The following is a 24,097-nucleotide window of genomic DNA, read 5'->3' on the forward strand; positions in this document are numbered from 1 at the left end:
CATTGAATTCTCCCCCATATCCCTAGCAGCATATCTTTCCCCATGCCTCCCCCTCTCACTGGCTTTTCATCTTTATTTTATGTATTGTCTTCCTCCAATAGATTGTAAGCTCCTTGAGGGCAGGGACTATCTGTCTTTTTCATATTTGTATTCCCAACCCTTAGCACAGTGCCCAGCACATAGGTGGACTTTAATAAATGTTTATTGACTATTCACTCAACCCCTAGAAAAGGAATATAGCCATAGCATAGTTACTCAGATCCCTAAGAATGAGTAAATGAAAAAGGTAAAGAGCTATTATGATATCAGAAATACTCCAAGAAACAAACCTAGAAGAGGAAAATAACTCAAAAATACTTACAGGTAAAACTTCAAGGAAAAACAGCTTGCCCATAAGATAAGTTAGAATTTCTAGAGAAAATGATGAGTTTTTAAAAAAGAGTTAAAATGATATTATAAATGAGAGTAATAAAGGAAAGAATTGGAAAAGAAATGAAAACTGGAAAAAGGATTTGGAAAAACAATGGGTTGACATTAAAGGTACAAAACTTTACTAAAGTAACAGATTCTCTGAAAATTAGAATGAACTAACCAGAAGTTAATAATTCTACGAGGCAACAAAAAATATTGAAAACAAAGCCAAAATATTTTTGGGGAAAAAAAGATGAAAGGTATCTTATATTTTTAAAAAGCTGACTTGAGTAACAGATTAATGAAAGATAATTTAAGAATCATTACACTACCTAAAAAAATTACAAAAAAAGGCCTGGGTATCATATTTCAAGAAATCATAAAATAAAACTTTTCAGATATCTTAGAACATGAGGGAAATGGGAAAACAGAAAGAATCCACTGATCATTTCCTAAAAGAAATCCCCAAATGAAAAATACCAGGAAAGTCATAGCCAAAATCTAGCGCATTCATGTCAAAGAAAAACTAATACAAACAGCCAGAAATAAAGAATTCAAGTACTGAGAAATCACAGAATCATACAAACTTTGATAACTAGCATTATGAAAGTATAAAGAGAATATAATATTCCAAAAGGCAAAGATACAGGTTTACAATCAAAAGTAAATAACCCATAAAAGTGAGTATTTTTTTTCTACAAAGAAAGAAAATGGACTTTCAATGAAAAAGAGGACTTTGAATCATTCTTGACTAAAAAACAGAAAAAAACAAAACAAAAAAAAAACTAAACAAAAACTAAAGCTAAATAGAAACTTTAACAAGCAAATATAGAAGTTAAGAAAAACATAAAACAGTATGTCAGGTAAATAATTGGAAGCATCTTTGTAAGGAAGAACTGTTATATTCTGAAGGGGGTAGAGATGATACAAGTTTCCTCTCCAAATCATAGTATAATCAGGGGCAAGACAGAGGGACTAGCAGTGTTTGGTTTTGTTTTAAGTTTTGATGATGTTGAAAGAAAAAAGGAAAAAGAGAGGAAAAGGATACGTTGGTTGAAAAAAAGAAAAAAGGTGAAAGAACTTATTATCTCACATAACCAGAACATACAAGTAGTTGTATATACAAATAAGAAAGGGATGGGCGGGGGGGAGAATAAGTGTTACTTGAATCTCACATTTATCTGAAATGATCAAAAGAGAGCTGAATACACATTTAAAGAATTTGGTATAGAAATATGTTCTATTCAACAGGGCAACAGGAGAGAACAGTGAGAAGTGAAACCATGTTGGAGGTAAGGGGGAATGAGCAGCAGGAAAGATTCAGGGATGTATCAGTAATAAGCAAAACAAATCCTAAGCTTGTAGAAGAGGATTGTGAAGAGGGATTTAAACAGAAAAGAAGAAAGGGTTAGTATTTGTGATAAAGATGAAGGCAGCAGAGAAGGAAAAGTACAAGAAAATTAGATGGAGTGAAATAAACAATTAATGATTATTGCTGTAAATGTGAATGGTATGCACTCACCCATAGAATGGGAAAATATGACAGAATGGATTAGAAAGCAATTGTTTGAGGGGCAGCTAGGTGGTGCAGTCAATAGAGCACTGGCCCTGGAGTCAGAAGGACCTGAGTCCAAATTTGACCTCAGACACTTGACATTTACTAGCTGTGTGACCCTGGCAAGTCACTTAACCCCATTACCTAGCCAAAAAAAAAAAAGAATTACTTCAAAAAATTTTTAAAAAGCTGTTGTTTGTAAAATAGAAACTGTATTGTTTACCAAAATGTATTGTTTACAATCCCCCCACTTCCCCCCAAAAAAACCACACACTTGAAACATAAAGATTCAAACAGAATTAGGGTAAGGAATTGGGGCAAAATCTATTTGGCCCAAGCTGAACTAAAAAAAAAACAAAAAAACCACCAACAACAAAAAACAGGGGTAGCTATCATAATTTCAGATAAGGCAATAGCAAAAATGGACTTAATTAAAATAAACAGGGAAATTACATTTTGCTGAAATGTACCATAGACAATGAATTAATTTCAATGTTTAACATATATGCACCAAATGGCATAAATACTTAAGGGAAAAACTAAGCAAATTACAGAGAAATAGCTGGTAAAACTATAAAATTTGGGGACCTCAATATACCCCCTAAGAGCTAGACAAATCTCACTAGAAAATAGACAAGAAATAAGTTGAGAATCTGCATAGAAGTTTAGAAAATATAGTTATGATAGACCTCTTGGGACTACTGAATGGAAATAGAAAGGAGTATATGTATTCTTGACTATTTCCAGTACTTTTCTTTTTAGTTTTTATTTAGTATTTTATTTTTCCCCAGTTACATGTAAAGACAATTTTTAATATTCAAAACTTTTAGTTCCAAATTCTTCCCCCTCTTATCTCTTCACTCATTGAGAAGACAAGCAATTTGATATAGGTTATACATGTGTAGTCATGCAAAACATATCCATAATAGTGATGTGAAAGAAAACAGACAAAAAAAAAACTCAAGAAAAATAAAGTAAAAAAAAAAAGTATGCTTCAATCTGTATTCAGACAGCATCAATTCTTTCTCTGAAGATGGATAGCATTTTTTCATTATAAATCCTTCAGAGTTGTCTTGCTGAAAACAGCTAAGTCATTCACAGCTGATCATCTTACAATATTGCTGTTACTTTGTACACAGTGCATTTAATTTTTTTCTTTTTGGCAAGGCAATTGGGGTTAAGTGACTTGCTCAAGGTCACACAGCTAGTGAGTATCATGTGTCTGAGGCTGGATTTGAACTCAGGTTCTCTTGACTCCAGGGCTGGTGTTCTATCCACTGTGCCACCTAGGCGCCCCAGTACATTTTACTTTGCATCAGCCCATGAAAGTCTTTCCACGTTTTTTTGAGAGCAACCTGCTCATCATTTCTTATGGTATAATACTATTCCATCATAATCACATACCACAACTTGTTCAGCCATTCCCCAATTGATGGGCATCCCCTCAGTTTCTAATTCTTTGCCCCTAAAAAAGAGCTGCTATAAATACATTTGTACACATAGGTTCTTTTATTTTTTTGGGATACAGACCTAGTAGTGATATTGCTAGGTCAAAGGGTATGCATGGTTGTATAGGCCTTCGGTCATAGTTCCAAATTGTTCTACAGAATGGCTGAATCAATTCACAACTCCACCAACAGTGCATTTCTCATTTTTCCTACATCCCCTCCAACATTTGTCATATACCTTTTAACCAATTAGCCAATCTAACAGGTATGAGGTAATACCTCAGAACTGCTTTAATTTGCATTTGTCCAATCAATAGTGAGTTACAATATTTTTTCATATGGCTATAGATAGCTTTGATTACTTCATCTGCAAACTGATCATGTCTTTTGATCATTTATCAACTAGGGAATATGCCTAGTACTTTTATAAAAAGCAAGTGTGTATTCAAGCAGAAAAGCAGAAATATTAAATATATCACTTACTGGCCAATGCAAAAAAATAACATTCAATAAAAGATCATTTAAGAAAATAATAAAAATCAATTTGAGAGGTAAAGCCAAGATAGTGGAGTAGAAGCAGCAACTTGGCTAAACTATCTTTCCCTTCCAAACAACTTGAAAATAATGCCTCAATTCAAATTTTGGAGTGGAAGAACCAACAACAAGTCAGGATCAGACTTTTTTTTTTTGCCCTTTTTTTAGTGAGGCAATTGGGGTTAAGTGACTTGCCCAAGGTCACACGGTTAGTACGTGTCAAGTGTCTGAGGCCAGATTTGAACTCAGGTCCTTCTGACTTCAAGGCCAGAGCTCTATCCACTGTGCGCTGTGCCACCTAGCTGTCCCTTAGACATTTTTTTCCAGCCTACGAAAACTTAGGAGGTCAGCAGGCGAGGTCTGTGACACTGGGACGGGGGTTGGCCCACAGCACACACAGGGGCAGCATCAGCAGGGGGTCTTGGAGGCAGTAGTGACAGCATCAGCATCAACAGCTTTAGGAGCTCTCAGCCCAAAGATGGTAAGGGGGTTGGATAATTGGTCAGAAAGAGATTATAGGGGACCCTTTGGACATTAGGTGCAGCTGTGGCTGATTGACAACTATATTGCCCATATGCAGTTCTAGGTCACAGTTCCAGGATGGTGAGCAGTGCTTGTGGTCAGTTATAAGGGATAGGGGCAGTGGTCACAGTTCCAGGGCAGAAAGCAGTGCTGGCACTTGCTGACAGAACAGGGAACCTGGTCACAGTTCCAGGGCTGAGAGGAACATTAGTGCTTGTGGCTGCAAAAGAGCAGAGTTGCTTCCCAGGTAAGGACAAGACTGCATACCAGGAAAGCACTGATCACAATTCTGCCCAAATTATACCATCTTGGAAGCACCAAAAATTTGTAGACCCCAAGAACTAGTTCTGAAAACTACAGCATTAAAAAGCCTGAAGCTTGGGACAATGCCTCCCCACCTGCAGGTGAGAAGAGTACAACTTTAACATAAAGTTCCAAGTCAAAAAATAGGCTGGAAAAAGGAGCAAATGACAAAAAAAGAACTTGACCATAAAAAACTACTACAGTGTCAGGGAAGACCAAGACATAAACTTAGAAGTAGACTTAGAAGTGAAAGCAGGCACAAGCAAGTCCAACAAGAATTCCTAGAAGAGTTAAAGAAGGAGATAAAAGTAGTAGAAGGAAAAAAAATTGGGAAAAGAAATGAGATAGAAGAAAATTATGAAAAGAGAATTAACAGCTTGGTAAAAGGAAACACAAAAAAATAGCAATGAAAATAGCAGCTTCAAAAACAGAATTGGCCTAATGGTAAAAGAGGCACAAAAATTCACTAAAGAACTTAAAAAGCAGAATTGGTCAAATGGAAAAAGAGGTTCAAAAGGTCACTGAAGAAAATAATTCTGTAAAAATTAGAATTGGGTAAGTGAAAGCTAATGATTTCATGAGACATAAGAAACAATAAAACAAAGTCAAAAGAATGGAAAAAATAGAAGAAAGTGTGAAATGTCTTATTTTTTTTTTTTTGTGAGGCAACTGGTGTTAAGTTACTTGCCCAGAGTCACACAGCTAGTGAATGTTATGTATCTGAGGCCGAATTTGAACTCAGGTCCTCCTCAATCCAGGGCTGGTGCTCGATCTACTACACCACCTAGCTGCCCTTTGAAATATCTTATCGGAGAAACAAATGACCTAAAAAATTGTTTAAGGAGGAAGAATTTAAGAATTATTGAACTACCTGAAAGTCATGATCAAAAACAGAGCCTCCACTTCATATTTTAAGACATTATCAAGGAAAACTGCCCTGATATCTTAGATCTAGAGGATAAAATAGAAATTAAAAGAATCCACTGGTCACTTCCTGAAAGAGATCACAAAACGAAAACTCCCAGGAATATTACAGCCAAATTCCAGAGCTCCCAGGTCAAGGAGAAAATACTGCAGCAACCAGAAAGAAACAATTCAAACATCATTGAGCTACAGTCAGGATCACACAAGATTTAGCAACTTCCATGTTAAAGGAGCAGAGGGCTTGGAACATGATATTTCAGAAGGCAAAGGAGTTAGGATTACAACCAAGAACAACCTACCCAGCAAAACTGAGTATAATCCTTCAGGGGAAAAGTGGATATTTAATGAAGTAAAGGATGTTCAAGCCCTGTAGAAAAGACAATTGCTGATGGGACAGAGAGGTGGTGCAGTGGATAGAGCTCTGGCTTTGAAGTTAGGAGGACCTGAGTTCAAATCTGATCTGAGACACACAACATACAACATGTACTAGCTGTGTGACCCTGGGCAAGTCACTTAACCCCAAATGCCTAGCAAAAAGCAAAAAAAAAAAAAAAAAAAAAAAAGGAAGACAGATTGTTTGGGGCAGCTAAGTGGCGCAGTGGATAGAACACCAGCCCTAAAGTCAGGAGGACCGAGTTCAAATCCGGCCTCAGACCAAATACTTGACACTTACTAGCTGTGTAACCCTGGGCAAGTCACTTAACCCCAATTGCAAAAAAAAAAAAAAGAAAAGAAAAAAGAAAAAAGAAAAGACAATTGCTGAATAGAAAATTTGACATCAAACACAAGACTCAAGAGAAGTATAAAAAGTAAACATGAAGAGTTATCGTAGGGAACTAAATAAAGTTAAATTGTTTATATTCTTACATGGGAAGATGATGTATGTAGCTCCCAAGAACTTTGTCATTATTAGGGCACTTAGGAGGAGTCTACATAGACACAGGGCATGAGTTTGAGTTGATTATGTCGGGATGATGTCAAAAAAATGAAGGAATGAAAAAGAGGGATGCACTGGGAGAAGGGGAAAGAAGTAGGTAGAATTAGGGAAATTTTCTCCCATAAAAGAAGCTTGCAAGGAAGAACTTTTACAGTGGAAGGGAAAACGGGGGAGCAGGCAATGCTCGAATCTCTGTCTCATCAGAATTGGTCCAAAGAGGAAACTTACACACACATACACATTCAGTGGGGGATAGAAATCTATCTCACCCAACAGGGAACTAGGAGAGGAAAGGGATAAGGGAAGAGGGTGGTGGTGATAAAAGGGAGGGTGGATTGAGGGAGGCAGTGGTCAGAAGCAAAACAGACTTCAGGCAGAGACAGGATAAAAAGAGAGAAGATGTGAAGATTAAGATCAATCTGGTATCATTTTCTTTTGATCCTATTTACAAGCAATTGATTTTGTTTTGTAACTATTTTTGTCCTATAACTGCTTAAATCATGATATTTTTCTCTGAACTTAGTTCAGAGGTCAGCTGCCTTGTAACGGGTTAAGTTTTAAAATCCAGCACTTCTTGCCTTAAGGAATTTTGCTTACCTTGGGGAATGTGTGTGAAAGAAAGGGAGTCAGGCCTGATATCTTTACTCCACCAAGCTATCCTTCAAGGATGTCTGGTTTGCTGTCCAAAAGTCTAGGCTGCTATCTTGCACTTGGACTCAAACAATGAGCATTTCTTAGTCTCATAAGAGAAGAATTGAGGGGGGGGTCATTGCTAGACCCCATTACCAAACTTCCAACCAATCATATTGTTCCCTGTGCCTCAGCTTTGTAACCAATCATGTTGCCCTCAATCCTACACATATCCATTTCTATTAAACATATTTTCACATTAGTGATGTTGTAAGGAAGAATTAGAACCAATAGGAGGAACCACCAGAAAGAGGAAACAAAACACAACAGCAGAAAAAAAATAGCAAATGGTATGCTTTGATCTCCATAGTTCTTTCTTTGGATGTGGATAGCATTTTCCATCACGAGGCCTTTGGAGATGTCTTAGATCCTTGCATTGCTGAGAAGGGCTAAGTCTATCAAAGTTAGTCATCGCACAACATGGCTGTTACTGTGTACAATGTTCTCCTGGTTCTGCTCACTTCACTGAGCAGACTGATGCAGTTTTAAGAGGTTCCAATTCTTTATCTCAGTATAAAAAGAACAGCCCCTATGAATTAGTCGAACCATTCTGGAAAGCAATGGAATTATGCTAAAAAAAAAAATCGCCATACTCTTTGACTCCAAAATCCTGCTGGTAGGCATATATACCAAGGTCATCAAAATCAGGAATAAAAGTCCCAAAAGGACCAATATGTAGAAAAATATTTGTAAAGGCTCTTTTTGTAGTGCCAAAGAATTGGAAGCAAAAGGAGTACGCATCCTTTGGAGGATAGCTAAACAAACCATGGCATATAGATGTAATTGAATACTATTGTGCTGTAAGAAATTATGAATGGGATGGTTTGAAAGAAACCTAATTAGACTTGTATGAATTGATGTAGAGTGATCAGAACAAGGAGAATGATATACAATAACCACAACACCGAAAGACAAATACGTTTGAAATAATTTAGTACTCTGAGCAGTGTGACACCAATCAAAATTCTTGAGGACAGATGATTGTAGAGGGAAAGCAGAGGTGATGAGAGGAGAGAAGGGGGTGTATTCAAAAGAAATCAGATTGGATATGGGTTGGGTGGAGATGGAATGAGAGATAGTGAGGAGTACAGGATGATTCCTAGGTTATGAACCTGAAAAACTGGGAGGATGGTGTTGACTTTTGTAATAGAAATGAGGAAGAATTTAGGGGGGGAAATAATGAGTTTGGTTTTGGACATGTTTCATTTAAGATGTCTACTTGACATCCAGTTGGAAGAGTCTGAAAGGCAGTTGGGGGAGAGCTTTGATGACTCTCTGCCCTGAAGTAGCAGGCTTTTAGGAGACTTTCTCTACCTAGGAACTGAGGTAGTTGAACTTGAAACCCTCGATCAATGACTCCTGAGGGTACGGTAAACTGCGCCTTGCTGTGTTCATAAGCCTCCCTGTTTCATGACTCACTGAGGTATTCAATGAATGACTCATTTTGTCCTAACATGGAACCTAAACTAAAAGGGCACTGGGGTTAGAGCTGTGCTTATGCTTATCATTTCAATGACAGGCCATGAGCACTAAAGAATAAAGATGAAACATGTTACTCATTCGAGAAACACATGTAGGGGGGAGCTAGGTGGTGCAGTGGATACAGCATTGGCCCTGCAGTCAGGAGGACCTGAGTTCAAATCTGGCCTCAGATACTTGACACCTACTAGCTGTGTGATCCTAGTCACTTAACCCTGATTGCCTCACAAAAACAAAAATGAAAAACACATGTAGTTTTGGACACAGTTAATGTGGGGGTTTATTTTGCTAGACTACATATGTATTTGTTGAGTGATTTTTAAAAATTTGCCCAATTTTGAGGGGGGGGAGAGGGAAGGACAGATTTATTTAAAAAAAAAACTTGTTACTTGAAAAATAAAAATGACAATTAGAAAACAAAACAAGTTTTACTGAAAGAAAGCAAAAAAAAAAAAGCCCAAAGTAAAAACCCTGGAAAATAAACAATACCTTCCAAAGATCAAATTAAAGAGCAAAGATAAAATTCATAGCCTCTTACAGTCTTAGGACTGCATAAAATTTATCCTCCCTGTGTTTTTTGGGAGGTAATTTTGGGTACTGCTTTAGTTTGTCTACTTATTTCTCTTTCTGATGGCTGGCGGCATGGCTCTTTCTGCAGGGATCTGTTACTCCTGGAGGGAAGGTTCTCTCATCTAGTCACACAGTTCTCATTTGACTAAGCGAGGGAAGATAAAAGAAGGTCTTTGTCCACTAATGTAGGTATCTGTATAAAAAGAAAGGCCAACCTTGATTCAATAAGTGTAGCAGAAAGAACATTATACTTGAAATCAGAAGACAAGGATTTAAACCTAGCTCTGTTGTTTATCCTTTGTTCTCAAAGCAAATGTGTGATGTCTTGACTTGTACATGAATTGGATTTAAGTGAGACAGAACTGCAAAAAGTCCTAAGCCGTGCTCTCACCTTCAAAGTCATCCAAGTCCAGGGGCAAGACAAAAGTCAAGACGACTGGTGATGGCCCAGGATGCAGTGGGGGACTTTGGCCTTTCTAAATTAAGGTCTTTCCCGGGTCTCAGTTTGTCTGAGGCAATGCCCATTCAATGACTAAGGGCTAGGTAAGAATTGAAGCAAAAGAAAACCCAATTTACTGTCACAAAACTATCAATCTGATAAGGGAAGACCGTTAGAGTTTCTGGCCAGAACAGAAAATAATTGCTATTCACACTCATTCTAACCTAATCATCAAAACCTAAAAAATGAGGCACAAAGGCTTGGGTTGGGGGCTATTTTTAGCCTTTCAATGAAAGCCAGAGTGATTGGGGTGTAAAGGCTAATTAAGTGGCTCCATCTGAAACATAATGGGCTTTTTAAAAGCCTGGTTTTTTTCAGAGTTATTTTTCAAGAAATCATAAGCGAAAATTGCACAGGACAAAAAGCAAATTATCCTAGCTTTTCGAAAAATGAGATGTTAGAAATAAATTTTAAAAAAAATCTAGACCCCAAATCCCAAAATGTAATGCTGTTATTTTATTATCTGTGTGACTGATCTTGACAAATCATTTAAAATTTCTAGAATTCAATTTCCTGTCTCTAAGGCCCCTCACAGCTTTAATTTCTATGCTCCTAGATATAGAAATACACATATTGAAGCAGCCAATAAAGATTAAAAAATTGTTAGCCTTTATGTTGATCAAAATACAGAATAGACCTTTACTCAATAATAAATACCATAATAATAGATTGATTATATAATATACATATATAATAGATCTTTAAACATCATACAACTATAGTAGATCTATTATCTCATTAACATGTGTTAACTGTAAATAGCAATCCATCCATGCTTTCTCATCTTGTATAACTATTCCTGCCCTCCCAAAAATCTGCCACTGTTCACCCAGTGTTCTCTAGATCTCTTTTTTTTTAAATATAAGTTTCTATTGATATTTTCTGTTTCTTACATCACTATAGTATTCTACGGATCCCTCTCCCTCCAACTCTGAGAGAGTCAACCCATATGACAAATAGTATATTTTGGAGAGGTGGAAAAAAGTCAGCACAACTGATGAATATATTAAAAAAGTCTGAACACATGTCCATATCTGCACTCTTCCTAAGTACAAGATGGTGGAGGTACAAATAGGCAGTACCTCATTGGAGAAAGAAACCAGAAGTTTTTAGTGGGCTGCAAAATCAATCTGAGTCAATAGTGGGCCATGGCCCACCTACCCCCCAAAAAAGTTAATTTAAGTGGCATGAGAAGAAGCTTGGTGTCCAGGTGGAGGTGCTGTGGTCCTTCTTTCCTGGTCAGACCACAGCTGGAGTACTGTATTTTCTTATGGATGGAAAGACACTAAGCTGAAGGATGTCCAGCGGAAGGCAATCAGGGAGTGTCAAGATCACACAATAAGGGATATTTGGTTAAAGAAGCAGGGAATGTTTAGTATGAAGAAAAGAACGCTGGGGTTGGAGGTGGGATATGTGTGGTGGTGATGGAGAGACACGATAATTGTCTTCAAGTATGAAAAGGACTGTGTCACACAGAGGAGGGCTAAGATTGTCTGCCAGGCCCCAGGGCACAGAACTGTGTTTACATCTGAAAATTAAAGGAGGTAGATTGTGATTTGATGGAAGGAAAGCTTCCTAATGATTAGAACTCTCCACTGGGAGGAGCTGGGGGAAAGACGTTCTTGCCACTGAATGTATTCAATCAGAGGCTTTCAGAATCCACTTGTCCAGGACATTATAGAGAGGGTCCTTGTTCAGGTTCCATCTAAACATAATTCTCTCAACTTGGAGCTTGTAAATGATGGGGCTGGGATTTAAGACTGGACATCAGTGGGGCAGTCTGGTGTTCAAGATCTCAAGGAACAGAATTATAGTTCCACTTTCCTTAGCTCTCACTGTAGAGGGTAGCGATTGTCGACCCACCCTGGCAGGAATGGTCAGATGCAAGAAAAAGACACAAAGAATAGACTCTACTTCATTATCACCCAGGAAATCAGCCTGATTGAGAGGGGCTTTTGGTGGATAGGACTACCACTGTTTTAGTATTCAGGAACACCAAGGGACCTGGCATTTTTAAAAATTTATTTATTTTAGTTTTCAACATTTACTTCCACAAGATTTTGAGTTCCAAATTTTCACCCCATCTCGTCTCTCTCCCCACCCCAAGATGGCATGCATTCTGAATATCCCTTCCCCTAGTCTGCCCTCTCTTCTATCTTTGCCCCCCTTCTCTTATCCCCTTCCCCTTCTACTTTCCTGTAGGGCAGGATAGATTTCTGTACCCCATTTCCTGCATTTCTTATTTCCTAGTTGCATGTGAAAACATTTTTTTTAAAACATGTGTTTTTAAAACTTTGGGTTCCAAATTTTCTCCCTTCCTCCCTCCCCACCCACCCTCATTGAAAAGGCAAGCAACTCAATATAGGTTATACATGTTCAGTTATGCAAAACACTTCCATAGTAGTCATGTTGTGAAAAACTAACTCTATTTTCCTTAATCCTATCCTGCCACCCCCATTTATTCTATTCTTTCTTTTGACCCTGTCCCTCCTCAGAAATGTTTGCTTCTGATCACTCCCTTTCCCAATCTACCCTCCTCTCTATCATTCCCCTACTCTCTTGTCGCCTTCCCCCCCCCCATTTTCCTGTAGGGTAAGAAAGATTTCCATACCCAATTGAGTGTGTATGTTATTCTCTCCTTAAGCCAAATCCTATGAGAATAAGATTCACTCATTCCCTCTCACCTTCCCGTTTCCCCTCCACCATAAGAGTCTTTTCTTCTCTGTTTTCGGTGAGATAATTTACCCCATTCTACCTCTCCCTTTCTCCTTCTCCCAGTATAATCCTCTCACCCTTTTTTTATTCTCCAGATATGACCCCTTCATCTTCAACGCACACTGTGCCCTCTCTATCTATATCTATTATATATATATATATATATATGCATATATAATTTTTTCCCTTCAACTACCCTAATACTGACAAAAGGTCTCATGAGTTATATCATCTTTCCACGCAGGAATGTAAACAGTTCAACCTTAATAAGTCTCTTATGATTTCTCTTTCCTGTTCCAATTGAGTCTTGTATTTGAAAGTCAAATTTTCTATTCAGCTCTGGTCTTTTCATCAAGTATGCTTGAAAGTCCTCTATTTCACTGAATGACCATTTTTTCCCCTGAAGGATTATACTCAGTTTTGCTGGGTAGGTGATTCTTGGTTGTAATCCTATCTCCTCTGCCCTCCGGAATATTATATTCCATGTCCTCCGGACCCTTAATATAGAAGCTGCTAAATCTTGAGTTATCCTGATTGTGTTTCCACAATACTTGAATTGTTTCTTTCTGGCTGCTTGTAATATTTTCTCCTTAACCTGGGAACTCTGGAATTTGGCTACAATATTCCTAGGAGTTTTCCTTTGGGGATCTCTTTCAGAAAGTGACCAGCAGATTCTTTTAATTTCTATTTTATCCTCTAGATCTAAGATATCAGGGCAGTTTTCCTTGATGATGATGTCTAGGCTCTGTTTTTTATCATGGCTTTCAGATAGTCCAATAATTTTTAAATTATCTCTCCTGGATCTATTTTCCAGGTCAGTTGTTTTTCTAATGAGATATTTCACATTGTTTTCTAATTTTTCATTCTTTTGGATTTGTTTTACAGTGTCTTGATTTCTCATAAAGTCACTAGCTTCCAATAGCTCTATTCTATTTTTTAAGGAAGTATTTTCTTCAGTAAGCTTTTGGACTTCCTTTTCCATTTGGCCAATTTTGCTTTTTAGGGCATTCTTCTCCTCATTGGTTTTTTGGACCTCTTTTTCCATTTGGGTTAGGTTATTTTTTAAGGTATTATTTTCTTAAGTATTTTTTTGGGTCTCCTTTAGCAAGCTATTGACTTGTTTTTCATGATTTTCTTGCATCATTCTCATTTCTCTTCCCAGTTTTTCCTCTACTTCTCTAAATCCTTTTTGAGTTCTTCCAAGGCCTGGGACTGATTCATATTTTTTTGGAGGCTTTGGATGTAGGAGCTCTGACTTTGTTGTCTTCTTCTGGTTGTATGTTTTGATCTTCTTTTTCACCAAAGTAAGATTCTATGGTCTGACACTTCTTGCGAGGTTTGCTCATGATCCCAGCCAATTACTTAAGCTACAAACTCTTTATTAAGGTAGAGATTTGTTTCCAATGTGGAGAATGTACTGTCCTAAGCTTCACGGGTTTGTACATCTGTTTTCAGAGATACTTCTAGGGACCCATAAATTTTCAGTTCTTCCAAGGTGGTATGATAAGGAGTGAGGTGTTTACTCCTTTCCTGGCCTGTACCCTGGTCTATGAGTGACCACAAGCGCTCTTTTCTGCCTTGGAACTATGAGGAGAATTCCCTCTATACCACCACTACAAGCTCCACCATGCCAGCACTCCTCCTCACCCCAGGACCACCCCTCAGAACTGTGACCCAGATCCAAGCACAGGCAAAGCAAGAGATTCCTGCCTCAGCACTGGCAAAGAGATCCCTGCGGTCCCCCCTCCGATCAGCCACCCAATTCCCCCTCAGTCTGTGGGCCAGACGCTCAGGACGCAGCTGCCGCCCCAGGGCTACACTTGGGAACTGGGACTGAGACCTAGCTTTTCTCTCACTGCAGAAACAGACTTTTCCCACTGAGCTTCTAAGTTGTCTTTCACGTTCGTGGGTTGAGAGGTCTGGAAACTGCCACAGCTGCCTGTGATTCAGTCCTCTGAGGCCTGCTCCAGGTTAGCTGTGGCCTGCGCACCCATGCTGATGAGAATAATGTATCCCAATGACCATGAAGGCAGTTAAAGCAGACAATGTGGAATGCTTAGAGAAAGAGTGGGAAACCTGTGGCCTCAAGGCCACATGTGCCTTTCCAGGTCCTCAAGTACAGCCCTTTGACAGAATCCAAACTTCGCGAACAAATCCCCTTAATAAAAATATTTGTTCTGTAAAACTTGGGACTCAGTCAAAAGGCCACACCCAAGGATCTAGAGAATCAAGTGTGGCCTCCAGGCTGTAGGTTCCCTACCCCTGGCTTAGAGGTTGGCTAGACATTGAAGACATCAAGGTCATAAACTTGATCCCAGGCCATTACCAGTTGTCTTGACTTTTGTTTTGCCACAGGACTTTGATGACTCTGGAGGACAGAGTGAGGTTGATGACTTCAAACAACTCTGCCTCACTTAAACCCAATTTATACAAGAATTGTAAGACATCACCCATACCATTTATCATTTTTACCTACCTCAAAGTCCAGGCAAGTGATGAAGCAGCAAGTGTGGACACACCAGGAGCTAGAATCACAACCCTACACACAGGTGGCCTAGGTCACTGGCTCATCTTCTCAGTGGACCGAAGCAGCATCAGTCCCCTAGGTGTCTGAGCAGCTTTTTTGAAGGACCACACTGCTCAATTCTTGGTGTGACATGGAAGGGGCTAGAAAAAGTGCCCTAAAAATTATCTGCTTCACTCAACCCTGGCCTGCTTACTGTGGCAGGTGGGGATTCCATTCTGTGGTTGAAACACTAATAAAATGTGCAAAAACTTTTGCAAAGATGATTTCACTCACCATTGGTACGTGGAATGTATGCACGCTTATGGACAACATGAAATCCAGTAACCCGGAAAGATGAATAACTCTTGTTGCAACAGAATTTAGCAGGTATGGTATCCAAATAGCAGCTTTGAGTGAAACAAGGCTAGCAGATGAAGGCCAGCTTACCAAAGTCAGAGCCAGATACATGTTTTCTGGAGTGGCCAAAGTGAAAGGGAGTACAGTGAAGTTGGTGTAGGTTTTGCCATCAAAACTAACCTAGTCAAGGTTGTAGGCCTACCAAAAGAAGTGAACAACAGGCTCAGGGCAACGTGATTGCCACTTGCAGGAAAGTGCCATGACATCATTATCAGTGTGATGGGATTATGGGACCTGGACCCCTAAATGGAAAAGACCATGTCTTTGATTGCAACCTAGCCCCTGAACTTTCCTATACATTTCTGCAGCTCTGGTCACTGGCATTTCGCCTGAGGCATACAGCCCATCCCAGTTCATATAGATACTCAATAATCCTTTTAACTACCCTTTCACCTTGGCTCTCAGACAACTTAATTCCTTGGAAACAGCAACAGCAATGGTCATGTATTACTGAAGACTTCCGTGTCTCATGACCTTTTCATCACCAACACTGTCTTCTGTTTACCTAAATGCAATAAAACTTCATGGATGCACCCTTGCAGCAAACACTGGCATTTAATAGACTATATGATTGTAAGGAGAAGAAACAGATAGGATAGGAGAGTGAAAAAGGCTATGTACGGTATAGAGTGCTGGACTGATCATAAACATCCTATCCAAGCTAAATATTCGCATTCAACTAAAGCGGCAGCCCCAAGGCAAGATGCCTACCAGAAGACTTAATGCCCATAGATTGCCCATAGATTGGCGTGCTTCTCCAAGTATGAACAGTTTGTTGCTAACTTGGAGGAAAAAATGAGCCAACACATGGTCGGAGACAGTGGAGCAGAAAAGGAGTGGGCAGCTTTCAGAGATTTGGTGTACAGCATCCCATTTACTCAGCTGGGCCGGAACACTCAGAAACATCAAGATTGATTTGATGAAAATGATGGGGTAATTCAGAAGCTGCTAAAAGAAAAATAAGAACTCCACAGGGTTTACCAGCAGGATAGTTTATCCATTTCTAAGAAGGCAGCATTTAACTCCACCAAAAGTAAAGCAAAGCTCAGAGAGATATGCTCAGTAACATGGCAGATGAAATTCAGTTTTATGAAGATAGTAAAAATGCAAAGCACTTTTACATGCCCTTGAGGCTATTTATGGGCCAAAGACATATATGGTGCATCTCAACTAACTACTCAGGGCTGATGGAGCTACATTGATTAGTGATAAGGACATGATCCTGGAGAGATGGGCTAAACACTTCCATAGTGTTCTCAACAGACTGTCACCAATCCATGCTGAAGTCATTGACCATTTACCTCAGGTTGAAGTCAATCCCTCCCTTGCCAAATTTCCAACTGAAGAAGAGATTCTGAATGCCATTAGGCTCCTCTCCTGTGGCAAAGCACCTGGTACTGATTCTATTTGGGCTGAGATTTACAAGACAGGGTCCACTGCTTATATAAAAGCTGATGGAAAATTTCCAGGTTGCATGGCAAGAAGTTATCTCCCAGGAATTCAAAGATGACTACACTGTCCATCTCTATAAAGGTGAAGAAAATAGTTCTGTGACAATGGGGGGGAGGGGTCTTCCCCCTTGCCAGAGTCCTCCTTAATATGCTGATTCATCACCTGGAAGATGACAATCGACCTGTGAGCTAGTATGGTTTCAGAAAGCACCAAAGAACCATTGATACAGTGTTTGCTTTCTGACAGCTCCAGAAGAAATGCCAGGAATATAACAATGGTCTGTATACAACATTCCTTGATCTGACAAAGGCCTTTGATACTGCCAGTTGTGAGGGCTTGTGGAAAATTATGGCAAAATTTGGGTGCCTCCAGAAGGCCATCAGTATAGTCAATTACTATCTTTACCATTTCATAATTGACTATAAGTGTAGAAAAAAAAACCAAAAAAATAGGTAATCTGATGGAGGGAGGAACCAAAAGGGTTGTTTCCTTCACTCAATCAATTATTTATTCCAATTGATTCCAAATGACTCCCAATCATTCAATCAATTACAGCACAGATAAATTCTACGGATAGAAGAAAGTTAAAACGCAAAAACAATTCTTGCTCTCAAAGGGCTTATATACTCATACACATGTAAATAAATAGATACATACACAGAAGGAAGGTAATTAATTGTAGAGGCAAAGGCTCAATGGCTTTCAGGACATGTAGAGGGCGGCATTTGAACCAAGTCTTGAAAGAAACCAGAGATGCCAAGAGGCAGAGGGAAAGAGGGAAAACATTTCAAGCTTATGGTATAGATAGTGCAAAAGGAAGGAATATGTTGGTATACAGTCAGACTACAGAACAAAATGTGAGGAGACTGGAAAGGTAGGAAGGGTAGGGAAGAGCTTTAAAGGCCCAACAGAGAAATTTAAATTTGATCCTGGAGGTAATAGGGAGCCACTGTCCCCCAAGAAGCATTATGTAGCTCTTACTCTGTGCCAGGATCTGTGCTAAATGCTAGGGATGCAAAGAAATGGAGAGATGCAGCTACATTCACATGAGGGAGCAATAATGCAAAATTGTATATACAGGATGCATGGTGTAATTGGGAAGTAAACATGACAGCTGGAAAATCACTTTGGCCATAGGGCAAACTGACTGGAGAAGATCAGGAAACGTTTTGGGTAGAGAATGGTACTTATGCTGAATTCTGAAGAAAAGTAGGAGTTCTAAGAGACAAGAGGCAATAAGTGTTCCAGGTATGGGGCACTGCCAATAAAAAAAGCACGTGTTTTGTGTGAACTTCAGTTTAAGCAGGACGCAGGCCTGCCTCATGAAGCCCACTAATGTGGGGGATGGGGTGCGGTGGTGGTGACCCCTACAGCCCCTCCTAGGTCCCTTCCAACTCGTGATCATCCATAAAAGAACACCCACGGCGGGTCCCCAAAGATCCACCTGTGAGTGGGCCAGAAAAGTCAAAATGAGAAGAGGGCGCTATTGAGGGCTGACCTACTCCCACAGAGTGGAAGACGGAGATCTGCAAAAACTCCCAATTTGAGCTCAAGACTCCAACGACCACAGGAACTGCCACGCTCCGCCTCAGGGCGACCAAACGGTCTGACGCCAAAAGTACAGGGCTCGAGACGCGAAGGGGCCCACGCTTGCGCTCGCGAGCGCGCCTCGCTCGTTCACGCGCTACGCACGTACTTACGAATGCGCGCACGCGCGCTAGCAACATGGAGCGGCCCGAGGTCCCAGCCGTGTCCTGCCCTGCCTTGCCCTGCCCTGCCCCGCCCCGCCCCGCCCCGTCCCGTCCCACTTGGCTCCTTCCTTTCACCCTCCCCTCGCCCCTTTTTACTTTTCTTTCCCCATCCCATTCCTTTCCTCCTTCCTCCCCTTCCCATTCCGTGTGACATCGGTCCTTCCTCCTCCCCTCCCCGCCCCTTGTGGCTAGTTTGTTTCTTCACCTCCCCTTGACTTCTTCCGCCTCTTCCGCCCCCTTCCCCAATCGCTCTCCTCTTCGTCCTTCCTCTTCTTAACCCTTCCCCGCCTCTTACTCTTTTCTCCCCTCCCCTTCCGTCCACGCCTCTTCTTCCCTCCCCATATTGCTCCTCTCCGCCCCGCCTTCTTCTCATCCCTCCCCTCCCAACTTCCCTGCCCCCCCCCCCCCCCTCCCTGCCCCCCCCCCCCCCCCCCTCTCTCCTCCCCCCCCCCCCCCCCCGCATCTCGCCCCTCCTCTGAGGTCTCCCTCAGCGTGGCGAACGGCGTGTTGCTGCGTCATCGTCAGTGGCCGGTTTGAATGAGACTCAAGAGTCGCGCCGGAGCCGCCGTCGCCGCCTTCGCTGCAGCAGCTGCCGCCGGATCCCAAGCCCAGCCCGAGCCGCTACCGCCGCAGCCGCCGCCTCTCCTCCTCCTTCGCGTTTTCCTTCCCAGTCCCGGCCTTCCCGTGCCGCCGCTTTCCTCAGCCATGCCGCTCTTCTCAGGTGAGCTCTCGCCGGGGCCTCCCCGAGGCGGCTCCCCGGGGCCCTAGGCCTCCTTCGGGCGGCGGCACCGGCGGAGCCTGGACTCCGGGGGGCGGGAGACGCGTGCAGCTGCCCTTGCCGGGGCAGCCTCGCCTCCGTTCGGGGCCTAGGCAGCTCGGGCCCCGGTCTGGGGTGGGGGAGGGGGGAGGGGAGGCGAGGTGGGGAGGGAACGGGCCTCGGCCTCCCCTGCGAGGTGACTTTGCAGAACGCTCCCTGACGTTTGTCACACCGCACAGACACGCACCCACACCCACACCCAGACACACACACCGCCCAGTGCCGTTGCGGAGGGAGCGCGCCTGCATCGGAGGATTGTATCCGGACCGACGGCGGGAGTTTGGGGTGGCGGGGCTGCAGGGCGTGCCGTCGCCGAGGCTATTTGGCTCTCCCTTTCTTTCGCCCCCGCCCCAGCAGCCCTTCCAGACCTCTTCGATAATAGTTCTTACTCCGTTTCTCAATTTTTCATCTTCCATTGGTCATTGGCCAGGCCCTACTGGGCCGTGGCAGTTTTCTCTTTGGGAAAACCATGCTCCTAGGAAGTGGTGACAAATGACAAATTATTTTTCCCAGACTTAATGTTTATCTTGGCAGGTGCAAAACAAGCTTAATTTAAAATCGCAGCAAAAAAAAAAAGCTCCTGTGGCTTCTTTCTGATTGTCTTCAGTCCTAATGGCATAGTGATTTGGGTCTCCAAGATTTTTAAGAATTTGGCCTCACTTTTGGGAACGTAGGAACAGAGAATCCTAGATTTAGAGTGATCTTAGAGGCCATCAAGGCCACCCCATTATTTTACAGATGAGGCAAGTGAAGCTGGGAAAGGTGGTGAGGTAGGAAGCAAATAAGCATTAATAAGTGCTCACTGTGTGCCCGGAGCTTTCCATATTTCATTTGATCTTCGTAACAGCTCTGAGAAGTAGGTGCTCTCACGATCCCCGTGTTTTACAAGTTGAGGAAGCAGAGGCAGAAGTTATGACTTGCCTAGGGTCACGCGGTTAGTGAGTGTCTGAGGTCGGATTTGAATGCAGGTCTTCTGTCTCCCAGACTTCAGTGCTCTATCTGCAGAGCCCACTTAGCTGCCTCGGAACCAAATTAAGATTTGAATCCAGGTCTTCCTGACTAAAAGCTCAGTGTTCTCTCTTATTGAACTTTATTACACTTAGCTGTATTTCTTTGGACTTTTTTAGGAACCCCTTCTTTACTGTAATAATTTAAATCCCTGCATTATCCTTTGATATCGTTTGATTTGCTGATCCAGAGGACCTGGCAGCAACTAAGGATAATTTTATGATGAAAAATGTCATTCTCTTTAGAGAGTGATTCTTGGGGGACTAGAACCTTGAACCTTAGTTAAGTATAGAGATTCCCCAATTCCTTTCCTATGTTACTGTAATTTTTGTGTATTGTATTTAGCTCATGTAGACCTAAAATTACTAGAGTGGCATCATTTATGTTGGAAAGGTAATAATAAAAACTGACATGTTATTTACTCTTGAAGGTTACCATATGGTATCTTATTTAAGCTTCACAACAACCTGTGGAAAAGATAGAATGATTTTAGCAAACTGAATCTCCGAAACAAGACTTTTGCCCATGGTTTCAAGCCCTTCTAAGCCTGGTATTTCAAGTCCAGAGCTTTCCCATTGCATTAATCTAATAGTGCTACAAAACTATTTTCTGTTTTTCTTTTTAATTAGAGCCTTCTTAATTTTATAAAGGTTAACAATTTTTAGTTACCAAATCGTGTGCTTTGAAATCTGTTTAAGCCTGTTTAATTCCAGTTTCAAATAAGAATTCTGAATTTATATAAAGTAAAGAGGTAAACACAAGCGTTTTACAAAATCACATTCAAATATTGTTATGTCTAAGGGGAACCGAAATGAACACAAATTCACTTTTTAAAATATAGGGGGCAGCTAGGTGGCACGGTGGATAGAGCTCTAGCCTTGGTCTCAGACACTTGACATGTACAAGCTGTATGACCCTGGGCAAGTCACTTAACCCTGATTGCCTCACCAAAAAGCAAAAACAAAAAACAAAAAATAAAATAAAATATAGTTACTCTAACTTTAGTTTCCCCTGAAGGTGATGATCAAATAAATCAAACAGCTGCTACTACCTAGGATGAATTTTTGAGGGACTAGTTAGTATATTCTATAGAAAAACTAGTATATATCTGGCGATTGAAAAATAAATGATTCTTTGTTGGCTTGTTTTATCAGCTATTTTTGCTTTGTACAGAGTTTTGTCATTTTAGATTTACATTTTCAAGTCATTCTTTCAAAGAATTTTTTTTAAAGTCAGATTTTTACATCCTTCTGACTCAACTTAACTTTACAGACTTTTTGTAGAGCCATGAACCATTTGAGTTTCTTCAGTCCTTCCCCTTTTACTCCTTCCTTCTCACCTTTATCTATGATTCCTCTCCCAACAATATCTGCTATCTTGATATTATGATATCAAGTATCATAATTTGGAGGAGTCTCAGAAGTTTCTATGCTAAATGCTATGATGGATTGAGTTCTGTGAGAAGGTCAGTTTAATGCAGATAAAAAGAGTTCTAGACAGTAGCTCTAGATTTTGATATAGGCCAGCGGTACTCAAACTGTTTTGTCTCAGGACTCCTTTTATTGAGGATCCCAGGAAAGCTTAGGTGGGCATAGGCTAATTAGCTATGTGGACTTTGAGTAAATTATTTAAGCATTCTGGTTTTGAATTTTCTTATCTCATTTTTCTTCTTGCCCCCAAATTCTGTGCTACTGTGAATCAATACAGTTGTGTTTTCATTTGCAGTTAATGTAAAATGGGGAAAAGAGAAGTTTGATGGTGTGGAGCTGAATACTGACGAACCTCCCATGGTATTCAAGGCCCAGCTTTTTGCACTTACTGGAGTCCAGCCTGCTAGACAGAAAGTTATGGTAAAAGGAGGCACTCTGAAGGTAAAAGTCAATAATACTTTTTTCCCCCAATACATAGTAACAATAATTAGTGTTATTGGTTAACACTCAGAAATATTTCTTTGGTATTTATGGGCATTAGTTATACATTTCATTCTGGATGTATATGTAAAATGTACAGTCTCCATTCTGGATTTATAGTGATGGTGAACAGGATTGTAGATAATCCCAAATATACCGAACAAGCATTATTTTGTAATTTTTAAAAATCAAAGTAAATATGTATCTTACAGAAGTTATTTTAATATGTTTTTTGCTTAATATTAAAATTAATTTACCTTTCCTGGACTGGTAGCAGCAAGACCGTGGAGAGAAACAAGCAGTACTTTGCCAGATCTATGAACGGAGCCATATGAGACTTTCTTTGTCATGCATATCATAACCCATCTATGCCTTTTTTTCCTCTGTGATTTGTTTCCATGTTCTTCCCTAAACACTTCACAGGAAACCAGTGTACTCAGAGGGCATTCTTTAGGATACCGGCGCAGTACTTAGACTACAGTCTACACGTGCTATTTCTCCCTTTTACTACATGAACTTCCTCCCTCCTTTTCCAATCGTAAATATTTTTATGTCACTTCTTACCAACAAGTCATCGTTGGTAATATGCTGCAGCTTGTTTACATGTTAATTATAATATTTTAAATATTTTAGAGCACATATTTTAGTCAGCATAAATGTAATATGGAATGATATTTATTTCCTCTTCTTTATTCTTTCTTCAAGGACTGTACATAAATTGCCATGTGGTGCTCTTGGGCTGTTGGTTAGCCCTCTTTGCTTACTTGACTATAAATTATGTGGTGATAGTTATTTAAATATAGGAGGTGATGATGTCTCAAGAAATTTGAAACTAATGTCCAGAAATAGGATCACTTAAGTATATTAGGTGTAATGGAGGGGAGTTCTGATACAAGATGAATAAGATGAATTTTTTCTTAAAGGATTTTACAGTCCAGTTGGTGATTTATAACAATCAATGAACAGAATAAAATTTTTAAGGCATTGCAAGTAAATGCAAATTAATATAGAAAACTGAGTGAGCACATTTGGGTATTAGAAATTCAAATTTTTCTCATTTTAAAAGCTTTACAACTTCAGTGAATTGGTTTAAAGGGAAGGGTAATAAATTTAAATTAGTAAAAAAAAAATTGAAACTTGTTTATTTGGACCTTTGATTTTATTAGTGTATGGAACTGTCAGTAAGGAAATTCCTTCTATTAGTGCATATTGGCAACTGGTCTGCAACCTGATAGAGTTGCTTTTGTGGTCTCTGAGAGGTTAAGAGACTTGTCTAGGGTCACGTGGCCAGTACTTACATTAAGTGTCAGAGAGATAACTGACTGTGAAGCTAATTCTATCCACTGTGCATGACTTCATAATATGTAGTGCTTTACATAGGGGCAACTAGATGGCTCATAGAGTAGCTAGGTGGCACAGAGACTCATCTTCCTGAGTTCGAATCTGGCTTCACTAGCTGCGTGACCATGGGCAAGTCATTTAACCGTCATTTGCCTTAACCCACTGGAGAAGGAAATGGTAAACCACTCCAGTATCTTTTCCAAGTATTGGTGTGCTGTGGGGCACAGGGTTATGAAAGGTTGGACACAGCTGAACAACAGCTGTGTGTGTGTGTGTGTGTGTGTGTGTGTGTGTGTGTGTGTGTGTGT

The 24,097-nt window shown here is 40.4% G+C and overlaps 1 protein-coding gene across 1 annotated transcript in view; it reads left to right on the forward strand.

Moving 5' to 3' along the window:
* Positions 1–19,282: 19,282 nt before the first annotated feature.
* Positions 19,283–24,097, forward strand: part of LOC114031936 (ubiquitin carboxyl-terminal hydrolase 14) — a 33,847-nt gene continuing 29,032 nt past the window's right edge. The window contains exons 1-2 of the mRNA XM_027847154.1: positions 19,283–19,434; positions 22,264–22,409. Of these exons, the coding sequence (XP_027702955.1) occupies positions 19,419–19,434; positions 22,264–22,409 (162 nt within the window). The 5' untranslated portion in view covers positions 19,283–19,418. The remainder of the gene's footprint in view (positions 19,435–22,263; positions 22,410–24,097) is intronic.

The sequence above is a fragment of the Vombatus ursinus genome, unplaced genomic scaffold (assembly GCF_900497805.2).
Source record: "Vombatus ursinus unplaced genomic scaffold, bare-nosed wombat genome assembly UNPS02015255.1, whole genome shotgun sequence".
Lineage (NCBI taxonomy): Eukaryota > Metazoa > Chordata > Mammalia > Diprotodontia > Vombatidae > Vombatus > Vombatus ursinus.